This window comes from Phalacrocorax aristotelis, chromosome 2, assembly GCF_949628215.1.
Source record: "Phalacrocorax aristotelis chromosome 2, bGulAri2.1, whole genome shotgun sequence".
Lineage (NCBI taxonomy): Eukaryota > Metazoa > Chordata > Aves > Suliformes > Phalacrocoracidae > Phalacrocorax > Phalacrocorax aristotelis.
This window is the reverse complement of record NC_134277.1, coordinates 164,216,315-164,230,443: the sequence shown is the minus strand read 5'-3', so window position 1 is coordinate 164,230,443 and position 14,129 is coordinate 164,216,315. Positions and strand designations below refer to the sequence as shown.

Below are 14,129 nucleotides of genomic sequence, written 5' to 3'. Positions count from 1 at the left end.
TGAGGGAAAAAAGGGATGTTTCCAGAGCTATCCCCTACAAAGATTTTAGATGCCAATGGAGTCGAAAGAAAGTATTCCAGCCCACCTGTTGCTAGTAACTACTCATTTGTTTCTGAAAAAGTCTTAAACTTCTCAGGGAAGAGAAGTCGAGCAGTAAAGTCTCCTCTCACTATATCAGCTATAATAAAAAGATACATGGGGGTGTATATGTTTTCATACATATTTCCTGGGCTTGGGGAGAGGTTAAGGACATGTTCCACCTTCATTTGGATCACTAAATCCCCTAAACTGCACGAGCATACAAAAAAGCTGTGAAAAAGATCATGCTTTCCGGCAAACTCTGCTGTTCTGCTCTCTATCCCTGAAGAACAGCCAAGATGAAAAGCAGAAACAGACTATGATGCTATACTACTCTCGTTTGATTTTTCTTCCTGGCATATTGTGAAATCAGGGTTTGCTGTCCTAATTCCCACTATCAGTCCATCCACTCAATCACTTAAATGCTGATGCTTCCAAGGTCAGAAAAAGAATCCATCTCAGGCATCCAAGTTAAAATTCACCCCAGTATGAAGTCACTAGGATGATTTAAGACCCATGTTTAAAAGGTATGAGAGGCTAAGAATGAAAGAAAATTCTCTCCACAATGGTGGGTATATGTTTTATATTACACTGTACCAATTAAGCAATGCAAGTACAAAAAAGTATCCTAGGAAAACAGCAAAACCTGCAGCATGAACAGCAATAACTGTTGTTACTACTCCACGTCTCCTCACTCATATGCCTATTGCCCCTCCAGCTGGAAGGCTACTATGACTTCATCAAGTCAAGTGAACAGCTTTTCCTGGTGTTACCGTTCAGAAAGGCAGGATTTGTCATTGGTCCAGACTAGGGCAACCTAGTGTACTCTTCCCTGGGGTCTGACCACAGGACAGTCATCTCCATTTCACAGGAATACAACATAACCAATGCTTCAAGCCACCTCTTGCTCTGAGTTTGCAAGAGTTTGCCTCTTGCAACACATACATGTTTCCTCTCACCTGTTTCCCTGACCAATCCAATGGTAACAAAAATTGAACAGTCAACAACACTGCAATACAGGGATCTGTCCAGAGATGAGTGTAGTTGTCCCTAGGAGCACTGGGTGTCCTAGTTTCTGTTCTGGGCAGTGGAGTCCATGGAGAGCTGTTCAGCTCATGGAAGCAGAGACCTCCCAGCTGAGTGACCCTGGCCTCCATGTTGCTTGGATCTCCAGGAATATAACAAGTCCCTAAACACCACCTGCATATGGAGATGCTTTAATGCATGCACCTTAATCCAGCACCAAACTCCCCCAAGGGAAAGACTCAGTTGCCAATAAGCCACTGCCTAACGCCATGGTAGGCATGATGGGTTGTCACCGCACCTCTAGTTCCTGCTGCACAAGACTGTGGTTGTCCTGCGAGTCCTGCACCACCCTGATGGCCCTACCGTCAGGCATCCCATAGCATTCACTTCTGCTTGGGCAGCTGAGTCCTGTGCCTGAAATAAAATTTTGTATCTGGAATCTACAAATGGGAAGTGTTCCTTCAGCTGGTGCAGGGACTTGCGGGTCTCCCCCAGACCACCAGCACAACACAACTGCAGTTGGTCCATTAACTCAGGCTCTTCATCATCTTGGGGCACAGCAGTTGCCACTGCTGGGTATGTGACCTCTCTGAGGCTTTCCCAAGCAATACAGCTGACTTAGTTCCCTTTTGCTGGGAGCTCTATTCCTTTGAAGCAGATTTTCCTTCCAAGATGTTGTGATGAGGGCCACCAACACTGTGGCACTATCCCAAGGGATGTAAGACTGTTGTCCTGGTCATTATTTCCCATTCTAGACATGGCCATGAACATATGAGCCTTCCCAGGGCCCAATTGTACTGTGTTTTCCTTCTGTCTCATCTATTTCCTTATTCATCTGCAAAACACTGACATAGGCATCTAACAGCCAATGCCACCTTCTTGGCAGCTCTTTGTTAAATGACGCATCAGCACACATGGATTAGGCTCTGACTTCTTGGCCAGGCTAGCCACTTCAACTTTCTGCCACCATTTTCCACCAACATCTCATTTGGAGAAAACATTTTATGCCTCAAAGGTCTGCACTTCCCTACAAACCCCAAAAACTCATGCCCCTCAATCCACAACATGCTGTCAGTCCCTCCCATGCCACCTAAGCTGTTTGTAATGAGAACGTGTCTCATATACAGAGCTGTTAACAGTACTGCCTTTTGCCAAGACTATTTCAGAGAAACAGGAGGAAAAATGCAGGCTCAGTGCATAGCTTATTTTAGTTTCTTTGTTCCAACAAGCTACAGCTTCACACCTCCCTTTCTTTTCCTATTGGCAGTATTTTTGCCATATACAGAAATGTCTTAACATCCTTCTCAGTGTTGTTGCTCATTTGAGGTCGGTATAAAAACTCTAAGATTCTTCACTTAGATTTTTAAGTTACTAAACAGGGTCTCAGTTGAAGCTCCCTCTTTCTGCCGTAAACTGACCTTGTAGTAATCTGAATTCTCTTTACTGTCACTATTATTCAGTCCTCATAAAAGCCACCTGAGATTGGATAAGTCTCTTTGTTTGGTAATGTCTATTGCCTTATCCAGAGCTTTCAGTGGTCCTTCTTCATTTTATACCATCTCCAAAGCAGGGTCTGGTCCCTTGTCATGGACATAGTCTCCAAAAATTGAAAAGAGGATAAATCATCCACAAACTTATCTTTTCAGTGCTTTTTTGTGCTCTTTGTTTAACCCATATTGTTTATACCTCTTACTTTTCCTCGTAGTGCAGCACTTACTAAACTTCTGTTCTATTTAAAGTCACCCATTTCTGCTCAGGGCACAATGTTAAAAATCAGTACCAAAAACTCAGCTTTCATCAGAAATACTCTTCCAAATGGCACAGTTTTGGTGGGCACCATCCATCTGCCAGTTCTCATTGCTGCTGAAGCCTCCCTCAGTTCTCTCTGTTTCTGGGGCCAGGTCTCTCACCCCTTGACCTGCACCATGCCTCTGCTCAGGGTATCTCCTTGGGTTTCTTCTTAGTGATCACCAACAGGGATTGCAATAGTCCTATTCCTACCCCAGCCTGCCTTTTCTCTGATGAGAACAGCCACACACAGCATAATAGGGAATCATCCAAGGGCAATGTGAGTAACTCGATGTATCATTAAATACACACAGAGACTGCTAAGGTAAAGCACATACAAGTCAGCTTTTGCAGGGCAGTCTTTTATGCAGACTATTTAAATATTTAGATGCCAAATTCCCAATGTTTTCAAGCAAAATTGGGCACTTAACAGCCTTTGAGGATCTGGATCATTTCAGAGGCTGAAATAGTAATATTACAGCCCAGAAAACTGTAGCGTGGCAGAGGTGTAGAATAGCCACCCCTCAGTCATACTGCAAACATATCTGGGCCCAGAAAAGATGAAAATCTCCCATTCTACATCAGAAAAGGAGCCCCTGACTCCATACGTGGGGTTATCTGCCAGACTAGCTTCCTCCTGGGCTCTGAGCAAGCTCTGCCTTCCCTCCGCAATCATCTTGATAACTGCCAGGAGGAAACAGCACAGCTAGGCACAAAGGCAATTTCTTCCTTCCTTGTCCCTCTGGGGTTTGCTGCCCCTCCGGTGTGTGCACAAGAGTCTCATTAGTCAGCCTAATCAGCATTAATAAGTACTGTTAGCAGGTGTAGGCTTCACCTGCGGAAAGGCTGAGGAAAGTGGAATTGCCACATTAGGTCTATCAGCACGGGCCACCTGCATTAGCACTGAAACACAGACCTGCCACCCTGCCTCCTTCCAGGTGTAAGGGCAGTAGGGGGTCTGGGGAAGGATTTGGGAGGAGAAGGCAGGTCTGATCCCCACAGCTCCTCCGGAGCAGAGGAAGATGAGGAAGTCATTGCAGAGGAACCAGAGCCCCAGATAAATAACAGAGGAAGGAAAGGAGAAGGAGCCAATGGGTTAAAAAACAAGCGAAGCTCCATGGAGGGGAGGGCTGCTGAGGACAAGAACAAGGAAACTAATAGAGGGGAAAGTGGTCAGGGAACACAGGGACCTGGTGTCCAGCAAAGGATGATACAAGAAAACAAGTGGGGGCTTAGCCTGCTTTTCCCCTTCTGGGAATCATTAGTCCCAAAACAGAAGCTGTGGGGAGGATTCCAGTGATTGGATCAGAGCTGGAAGACTCCCATTTTAGGAAGAAAAAGCCTAAAAGCAAAGCACTTTATCCCCTTCCCATGGTGAGGCCCAGGAAAGGGGCAAGAGTGATCTCCCCATATCCATCTGAGCTTTTGTGGTCTTGCAGTAGAAGACAGGAAGGTTCCCTGTGTACTGGGAAAGAAGAAGAGGACCTTCATCTCTCCACCTTGGGAAGAGGGTGCAGGGGGGGATCTGGTGTGGTGTGTGTGCTCATGGGCTAGTAGCAGCATCCATTGTGTATGTTGGCTATGTGATGAGCAGGATTGTCATGGGAAGTGCTGGGTGATGCTTACGCTAGATGTTGCCACCTGAAATGTCACATCACAGCACACACCCCACGCTCTGCAGGGCATCCCAAACAGAGGTAGACTGCAAGACTGCAGCATGTCCCCAAGCACAAGAAATGGTTTATTACTTTGAAAATGAGCCAAGACTGTGCTTTGGCAGCCAAGAGGGCCAAACATGTCCTGGGGTGCATCGAGCACTGTATTACTAGCTGGTTGAGGGAGGTGATTTTCCCTCTCTACTCTGTGCTGGGGCGGCCTCACCTTGAGTACTGTGTGCAGTTTTGGGCGCCACAGTACATTGAGGATATAAAGCTACTAGAGAGTGTCCAGAGGAGATCCACGAAGTTGGTGAAGGGTTTAGAGGAGAAACCGTATGAGGAGCAGCTAAAGTCACTTGGTTTGTTCAGCCTGGAGAAGAGGAGACTGAGGGCAGACCTCATCACGGTCTACAGCTTCCTCACCAGGGCAGGAGGAGGAGCAGGCACTGATCTCTCTGGTGGCCAATGACAGGACCTGAGGGAATGGCAGGAAGATGTGTCGGGGGTGGTTAGGCTGGATATTAGGAAAAGGTTCTTCACCCAGAGGGCGGTGGAGCCCTGGAACAGGCTCCCCAATGAGGCAGTCATGGCGCCAAGCCTGATGATATTCAGGAAGCACTTGGACAATGCCCTCAGAGACATGGTGTGAATTTTGGGGTTGTCCTGTGCAGGGACAAGAGTAGGACTTGATGATCCTTGTGGGTCCCTTCCAACTTAGGACATACTGTGATTCATTCTATGATTCTACTTCACTGCATTATTTCAGTGCGTTGTGGTGGGTACTGTTTGGCTTTTGGGACCTAATAGGGATGCCGGGGGGAATATCCACTGCAATACTCACCCACTTCCTATCTCTCTGATCCCTTCTTATCCACATGCAATTCCTTTTCCTCATGTCCCCAGTCTGCTCCTTCCCTGTTCCCTTTCCTGCAAGACCCCGTCCCTGTATGTTCCCAGGTCTCCAGACCTTATCTGAAGAGAAGTCCCAAGTCATGTCATCCTGGTTTTTTGCCATCACAGGGTGTGAAGCCACAATTCAGTTGCTCTCTGAGGTTTGCAGGCTGTCTTCTTCTGCTGACCGCTGGCTGTCTATATAATCATCTACGTAACAGTCCCATACCAAGCTGAGAAGAGGACATTGGACCAGCAGAGCCCTTCACCCTGGGAAAAGAACTAACTTCACTTAGACCTGACTCCATGCCTTCTATAGACTCACCAGATGCTGCAAAAAGCACCAAAACTTCCCTGCAGAAATGTGAGATTCTCTAAGTGGTTTTATAATCTGCCAATGATGACAGTATATCAAGGTCTTAATTCATTAAACTATCCTTCAGTATCCATGACTATAGTGTCTGAGATCCTATTCATTTAGGCATGGGTTTGAGTTCTAACAAAAGTGATTTTACTTTTCCTTCATAGCTGTATGTAGAGCTAACAGCCTGACTCAGGACTAAGGCTCTTCTTTCTAGTTGCCCATGTAACAAGAAAGAGCCTGTCAGATGAAATAAAGCTGAGTTTATGTGTGGGAGAAAGTCCTTGCTCACCTCATGGCAATCTCAGTGAAAGCTTGCAGAGAGGAGCTTCTGCCATCTCAACAAGAAGGTAAGTAGCTCTCTCCCAGCTTCAGTCCCCTTCTTGTATTTGCCTTAATAAACCCAAGTCTTCATATTGGGGAAGGGAAGACTGCTGTCCATCACCTGTCAACACCGGGCCACAGAAAAGCAAAGGGAAATATTTACTACAGATGTTTAGTTTAGGCTCCATTAAAAGCAGGAAATTAAACAACTGGCAGCCCTTGCTGGTCTGCTTTCTTCATTGACTTGATAATATATGGCCACCTTGGCAAGAGCCCACCAAAAAACCAAAACATGCTTAGGACCACAAGGAGAGAAGGAATAAAGGGATAATGTGGACAAGAATGTCCCCCATCACTCTTGATGTTATATTCTTTTGACTCAGTCTGAGCTGGACAAAGAAATCTCTTTACCTGCCTCCTCCCTGCCCTATCACCTGCTCAGTTCAGTGCTCTCACGTAATGCATCTGACTTGCAGCTGCTGTAAAGGACTGAATGGGATGTGAAGAGCTGATTTTCCTTGAGCACTCTGCTCTCGACTACAAGATGTTACTGAGTAGGTGTGGTACAGCATGTAAACCTATTGTAAGGAGGGAAAGTGGTCACGTCAGGAAAGCTTTCTGGAGACCTGACTTGAAGCTGCTTATTGAAAGATAAATGTGGCTAGAGGTCAGAATGGGCTGCAGTGTCATGCCTCAGTGGGCAAATGTGATCCAGAGTTTGGTTCTCATATAGGTCATGAAGGGAAATAGATCTGAGCACCAGCTGGCTCTCAGACAGCCATGTAGAGAAGAACAATGCTCCATGAATGTACAGAACTGCCAGAATAGGTTTTATTTTGTCAAAATATCAGTCAAGAGCTCTGATCCAAACCTATCTCCTCCAGCCATGTCACCTTTGCTCTTCCGAGTGGGAACAGCCAAAGAGCAAGTACTAGTCTGAGCTCTGGCCCCAGAAGAGGTATTCTTGGGCATGCATGCCCTGAAGGCCTTGCCTCTCTCCCTTGTAGAAGACCCCTTGGCTTCTCTTTCATCCACCAGTGGACCCTAACAGGGCTTTCCTGACATGACCTTAAAGCAACCAAACAAAATTCCCTCTAGACAGTTCAAGCACCCAGGAGCAAAATAACAGCCAAGATTTTACTCAGAGCAGCTTTACTTCCATCTCCTCCAAAAGAGGCCTCTAAAATAGGGCTAGAAGTGCTTGTTTGTCTCTACAGACGGGTAAAAGTGGAGATTGCTCCAGGTCAGTTAAACAGATTCCCCCAAGAGACTTGCCCAGGGGAAGTCCATATTGGAGTAGGGCATAGCATGAAAGCCTTGGGCCAGAGGCCAGCCATTGGCTCATCCTTCCTTTGATCTCAGGCAGCATCTCTCCAGCTGGAGAAGGACCCCTATAAATTCATTTGTGAAGCTCATTAGACAGGAGCCTAGACCAAAGCCCAGTATCCAACCCCTTGACGTTTTGGATAGCTCAGAGAATGCCCAAATACTGGCTTCCCAGAGCAGGCCTCTCTTGATTGATATTATTTAGTGTTGGGAATGCCATCCTGCCAGCATCGCTTGGAGAACACGGCGGTGCTCAAGACGCCAGATCAGACGGACTTCTCTGCACAGCTGCCCATTCACAGTGCATGTGGTGGGGAATCTGTTGATAGGTTCTTGACAGAAGTTATGGCTTGTTTATCTGGTAGCTTTACTTTGTGCCTCCTACCCAACCCGGAAACCCTTCGTCTTCTAACCTCTTGGCCTGCTATTATATACAGACTAGTCGACACGGTAATTTTGGTAACCATGCTTCATCTTATGACAAACACTGCATAAAGCAAACAGATTGGTATTGTCATAATTAAAGCAAACTATTGGACGGTTTATCTATACAATCCTAACAGTTCTGCCACTGCTAACACTTTACCTGGCCTGTGGAGGTTTCAGCAAGCTGCTGTAGGGTATATTAACCCATGCAATATCAAACCAGGCACAACAACCTTGCTGCCTCCCAAGGCTGTAAGGACTTGGAAGCTGGCAGGACTTCTTTCTAAGGTTACTGCATGCCTAACAGAGATGAGAAAGCCTCACCCAGTCATCCCAGCACCAACCCATTTAAACTGGAGCCCCTTTTTCAGAAAAGCCTGCGGTTTTGCTCTAATATCTCTTTGAAGTTTAGAGAAAATAAAGCACCTTCTTTGTCTTTGCAGTGTTACGTTCCAAGGCACGGATATTTGCTCTGTCTTTGTCTAACAGATTACTACATCCCCAGATGCCAGACTTTTTTTCTCCCAGCAAAGGTATTTGTAAACAACACTCCATTCCTGCACTCTGAAAAAATTAAATTACTCTGTCTCTTCTTACGAGGCATGTCTCCAGGGTCAGACTTTCTGGTGGTTATTCGCTGACATTGATGTTTCAGCTGCCTTTTTCAGGTAGGGGCATCAGAGAAAGATGGGGATGGGAATCAGAGGGGTGTTAGTTCATCAATTTATTTAATGTAGGTTAAACCACTTCTTTACACTGGGGCACATGGTGGGGTGATACAGATGGCCTGAAGGACACAGCTGATCCTCGAGGACCATGGCAGCATGGTGCTTCTCCACCCACCACCCAGAGCTCCAGGTCTGCCAGCGCCAACGTGTATTCTTAACATTTTTAGCTTCCTTTCAGCCCCTACACTATCTGGCCAGAACTGCTTAGCAAAGCCCACATTCTCTGCATTTGGCATCCATGTGCGTAGCTCTTCCAAGCCCACGAGGATTGGAGGAGGCGGGGGGTGTTCTCTGCACATTGTCTCTACAGCTGCCATGTTTAATACCAGCAGCAGCAGCTGCCAGTACAGGGGATGCGGATGTGCTATTTGCAACTTAACATTCACGATCAATAGAGCAGCTGTTTGTCCTGCAAGCTCCTGGGGGGCGGAGGGGAGCAAGAAAAATCAATTGGTTCTGCCAAGAGTATCCTGGAGGGTAATTTGTCAGCAATGCTGAACGAGGGAGCAGAAGAGTCCAAAGGGATTGCTGCACGGAACAGAAAAAGACACCTGCACAGAGACATAGGTGTGCAGAGCCACACAGAGCAAGTACGGGTGGCAACGCAGAGTGTACGTTTGCAGTTACAACTGTGTGATGGAAAAACAGGGCAAGCAGCCTGGCAAAGACAGCTGCAGGCAAGGAAGTCCCCTCATCTGTGGCAGGCAGCAGGAGCCTGTGGGCTGTTTAATACGCGGGCAAATTCCTAGTATATGATGCGAATCAGAGTTCACCCAAATCCTGATCCAGCACCTGCTGGCAGCCAGGAAGGATTTCAGTGGAGGGTATCAAGTCTGTCCTGGGCTATTCCTGAAAGTCCTTCTCACCTACAGCTCCAGCAGTGTGCTACAGTTGGTGACTTTGCAAGAAAGAGCGCTCTTGATTCCCTGTCCTGGTGTCTGAGAGAGCTGAGTACCTGGATGAACACCTGAGAACACAAACGTCCTAAGAAGCAGGGAAAACAAATAAATCCAAAGGGAAAAGTCTATGCAATGGGTAGAAGTGGATTAGCATGTCCAAACCTTTGTTTGGGCAAGTGAAGGGCTTGTGTCACAGGCTGGAAGCCCCCGCTGTGCTGCTCTGTGGTGGCGGTGGTGTTGCTGGGGCCATACTTCTTAAGAGAAGTCTTGTAGCCCTTTTCCACCCACCCCACTGGCCTCTCGAGCCCTGGCTTTGCACTGGGTGAGGTTGGAGGAGGCCTGGGAGAAGAAAGGAAGAGGAGGCATCTCAGGCTGGGATGCAGGAGAAATTTATTGACGGAAAAAAGAGAGTGAAAATGCAGAAGCGCCAAGTGGAAGGGAACTGGTCTGAGGTACAAGTAGAGCAACCATCAGCTGAAGTCCCTTGTGTGAGATAGAGCATTCCAGAGCACCAAGATCTTCCTGCCCCACAGTGGGAGCGGCATGCTGGAGGTCCCCGGTGGTCTTCAGCTTGTGAGAAAGTGATCACAGCAGAGACTACTGGGCATAGCAGAAGGGGGTTGCAAAGAAGGAAGTGGGAGAAGAGGAGGAGGTACACAGGCCATATTTCCAAGAAGACCAGGCTGGCCCTTTCCCTGGTTCCTTGCCTGATGCCTTGAGAGGAGGAGCTGTTGGAGGGCAGGTCCATGTGGAAGCAACAGCCCAGATGTGTGTCCTCAGTCCATGCCGTGACTTCCAGAGTGTGTGTGGTCAGTGTCAGGGGTAGTGGCAAGGGCCCTTAGCAGGGGTAGCAGTCTCTTGCGGCACTGAAGCAGCCCAGGCCTCCAAAGCAATAGCCATAGCCAAAGCGGCCAGAGGAAACGGGCACTCCCTGGGAGCCAAGGATGTTGCCCACGGCAGCCGATGAGGAGGAGCCGACGGCAGTGTTCTGTGGGAAGGAGCTGAGGATGGGTCCTGGCAGGGTGACCTGCACGGTGGAGGGCTGGATGACGACGTGGGAGTCCTCGCACTGCCTGACACAGGGCTCATTGCAGCTGTTAGCCAGCGGGGTGGGTCCGCAGGGGCGGCAGAGGTTGTAGCAGGCCATGTGTGTGGGCTGGATGGTCCCTGGAAGAGAGGGTGTTGAGAAAGCGTAGGGGCGTGCGGGTGCGAGGGGTGGTGTTGCAGGAGGGCGAGTGAGCATGGAAGCGCGGTGTGGGGCTGTGGGGAGCGTGGCGGTGGGGAGGCATTAGGGCTGCTGAGGCTGGGGGCAGAGCGTGCTGGAAAATCCAGGCAAGGTGGGGCAGGAAAAGGAGGGGAAGGAGGTTCAGGCTTACCTTGTTGAAGGTGGAGAAGGCGTCAGAAGTGTGTGAGGGAGAGAGGTGCCGGACTGGCTTTTATGCTGGTCGCCGAGGGGCGGGACAGCCTTTGCGCATGACAGCATTTTGCAGCAAGTGGCTCTTGCATGCCACAGCCTGGCAAGTAATGAGGTGGGGTGTGTTTTCCTTCCCACGACGCTGCCTTTTCCTGTCTTCCTCTTGAGGATGTGTCCGTTTGGCCATGGCGGCAGCTTTTAAGTGAGAGTATTAGAGGCCAAAGCCTTTGTGTTGATGGCACGTGTCAGGGTGGGCAGAAGACGCAACCAAAGCGTACAAGAGGTGGGGTGTCATCAGTGAGGTCATCCCATGGCACTCATGTGGTGTGGTTTGTGGGCACGTTGTGAAGAGGGGGCCCCATTTCCTCACAGGCCTGGAAGGCTGGTCTGTTATTTGACACGTGCTGGGCACGAGGCACTGCCCCTTCCATCACATTCAGTCCCTCCCAGCCTTACTGCCAGGTTGTTTAGCCTGTCTTTAGGCCTGGCCTTTCCTGTTGGGTGTGCTCTGTGGGTGTCTTGGTGTCCCCCTTGCTTGTAAGGTTGTAGCTGTGTGGGTTGGATTTACATTGCAAGGTTTTGGTAGTGGTCTGGAGGTTACAAGGTGACTTCTGTGAGAAGCTGCTAGAAGCTTCCCCTATGTCCAATAAAGCCAATGCCAGATGGCTCCAAGATGGACCCGCTGCTGGCCAAGGCCAAGCCCATCAGCAACAGTGGTAGTGCCTCTATGATAACATATTTCAAAAGGGGAAAAAAACTGCTGTGCAAGAGCAGCCAGAGGAGAGGGACAATATGTGAAAGAAACAACTACACAGACCTGAAAGTTAGTGAAGAAGGAGGGTGAGGAGGGGCTCAAGTTCCTGTAGCAGAGATTCCCCTGCAGCCCATGGTGAAGACCATGGTGAGGCAGGCTGTCCACCTGCAGATCATGGAGGTTAACGGTGGAGCAGATATCCACCTGCAGCCCATGGACGACCCCACACCAGACCAGTTGGATGTGCCTGAAGGAGGCTGTGACTCTGGAGAGCCTGCGCTGGAGCAGGCTCCTGGCAGGACCTGTGGACCCATGGAGAGCCTGCGCTGGAGCAGGTTTGCTGGCAGGACTTGTGACCCCATGGGGGACCCGCACTGGAGCAGTTCATGAAGAACTGTAGCTTATGGGAAAGACACATGTTGGAGAAGTTAATAGAGGACTGTCTCCCGTGCGAGGGACCCCATGCTGGAGCCAGGGAAGAGTGTGAGGAGTCCCCCCCACCGAGGAGGACAGAGCAGCAGAGACAACATGTGATGAACTGACCATGACCTCCTATTCCCCATCCCCCTGCGCCACTCAGGGGGAGGAAGCAGAGAAAATCGGGAGTAAAGTTAAGCCTGGAAGAAGGGAGGGGTGGAGGGAAGGTGTGTTAGGATTTGTTTTTATTTCTCATTATTCTACTCTGACTTTTGATTAGCAATAAACTAAATTAATTTCCATGAGTCAAGTCTGATTTGCCTAAGACAGTAATTGCTGAGTAGTCTCTCCCTGACCTTATCTTGACTGAGGAGCCTTTCATCATATTCTTCTCCCCCTGTCCAGGTGAGGAAAAGGAGTGATGTAGCATCTTGGTGGGCAGCTGGTGTCCAGCCAAGGCCAACCCTCCACTGAGGCCCATCTTTAGAGCAGAGCAGGGTCATGGGCTTGATCCCACCCCTGGTGCCCAGTGCCCCATGCTGTGCCTCAGGGACCCCACAATGAGAAGGATGGTGACTGCAGCACGGAGGGGTGGTGACTTGGGGTGCCCTGTACAGGTGGTCCCAGGGACTCTGCAGCAGGGAGGATGGTGGTCCAGAGCCCCTCTGCATGGATCACTGTGGGACCCTGCAGTGAAGAGGGTATGGTGGCCTTGGGTTCCCCCGCAAAGGATCAGCTGGGGACCCCATAGCAAGGTGAGGACATGGGCTGGGGACTCCCACATAGGTGGAATGGGGACCATGCAGCCAGGCAGAAAATGGAATGAGGCCCCAGCCTTGGGTCAGCTGAGGACCCATACAGCAAGGGGGGTGGTGACCTGGGCATGCTGCGTGGGTTGCCCAGGGTCCTGGCACCAAGGGGGGATGGGGACAGGGTACCCTGAGAGGGTGGCCCTGGGACCCCTTTGTGAGGGAAGATGATGTCCCTGGGACTGACAGGCCATTGGGCTGGGGACAACAGCAAGGGGGGACCATGACAGAGAACACCACCTGGGTGTCCCTGGCACCCTGCAGCATGGGCAAGAAGTGCAGGGTCTGTTGATGTATTTATTGATCCCAGATTTTCTGGGGGGTTGTTATTTAATCAGGGCATTTTCCCTCCATGTGACCCCTCTGAGTCCCATAACTGCTTTTGCGTGAGGCCTTTGGTTTGTTTTTTGGCAGCATTTCTACTCATTCAGCCCCTCATACACCCCACACCTCTCCCAGCAGATGCTTTGGAGACAGTTCATGAAGATTATCTATTTTTTGTACCAGAGGTGTTGATTTTGGGGTCCTGACAGGTAGGGGTTGGAAGGGACCTCTGGAGATCATCTTGACCAACCCCCCTGCTTGAGCAGGCACACCCAGAGCAGGGGCACAGGACAGTGTCCAGGCAGGGTTTGAATGTCTCCAGGGAAGGAGACTCCACAACCTCCCTGGGCAGCCTGTTTCACTGCTCTGTCACCCTCACAGGAAAGAAGTTTTTTTCTCATGTTTAGCTGGAACTTCCTGTGTTCCAATTTGTGCCCATTGACCCTTGTACTGTTGTTGGGCACTATTGAAAAGAGCCTAGTCCAATCCTCTTGACACACACCCTTCAGATATTTATAGGTATTGATGAGATCCCCCCTCAGTCTCCTCTTCTCCAGGCTAAACAAACCCAGGTCTCTCAGCCTTTCCTCATAAGGAGATGCTCCAGTCCCCTGATCATCTTGGTAGCTCTCCGCTGGACTTACTAAAGCAGTTCCCTGTCCTTCTTGAACTGGGGAGCGCAGAACTGGACACAGCACTCCAGATGTTGTCTTAGTAGGGCAGAGTAGAGGGGGAGGATAACCTTCCTCGACCTGCTGGCCACAGTCCTTTTTATGCACCACCAGATGACATGAGCAGAATACAAGACAACTTTTGGGGGGTTAACTTTTTAATGCAAGCTCAAAGGGGAAAGGGATCCCTTCATTATCTCTCCAGTCCCCTCAAGGACAAAATTTGCTACCCATA

General features: G+C 49.4%; 1 protein-coding gene across 1 annotated transcript; it reads right to left on the bottom strand.

Annotated features, from left to right (window-relative positions):
- Nucleotides 1-10,343: 10,343 nt before the first annotated feature.
- LOC142053754 (feather keratin 1-like) lies at nt 10,344-11,106 on the bottom strand. The gene is made up of 2 exons (XM_075085815.1): nt 11,058-11,106; nt 10,344-10,672 (listed from the first exon to the last, which is right to left on the bottom strand). The coding sequence occupies exons 1-2, from the start codon at nt 11,104-11,106 to the stop codon at nt 10,344-10,346; spliced, it is 378 nt and encodes a 125-aa protein (XP_074941916.1).
- Nucleotides 11,107-14,129: the final 3,023 nt, after the last annotated feature.

What these genes read in the sequence shown, in the direction of transcription:
- LOC142053754 (XM_075085815.1), bottom strand. Translation starts at nt 11,106, where the DNA reads ATGGCCAAACGGACACATCCTCAAGAGGAAGACAGGAAAAGGCAGCGT. An exon ending in AGACAGGAAAAGGCAGCGTC is followed by an intron (nt 10,673 to 11,057) that starts GTGGGAAGGAAA and finishes CCTCTCTTCCAG; the next exon opens with GGACCATCCAGCCCACACAC.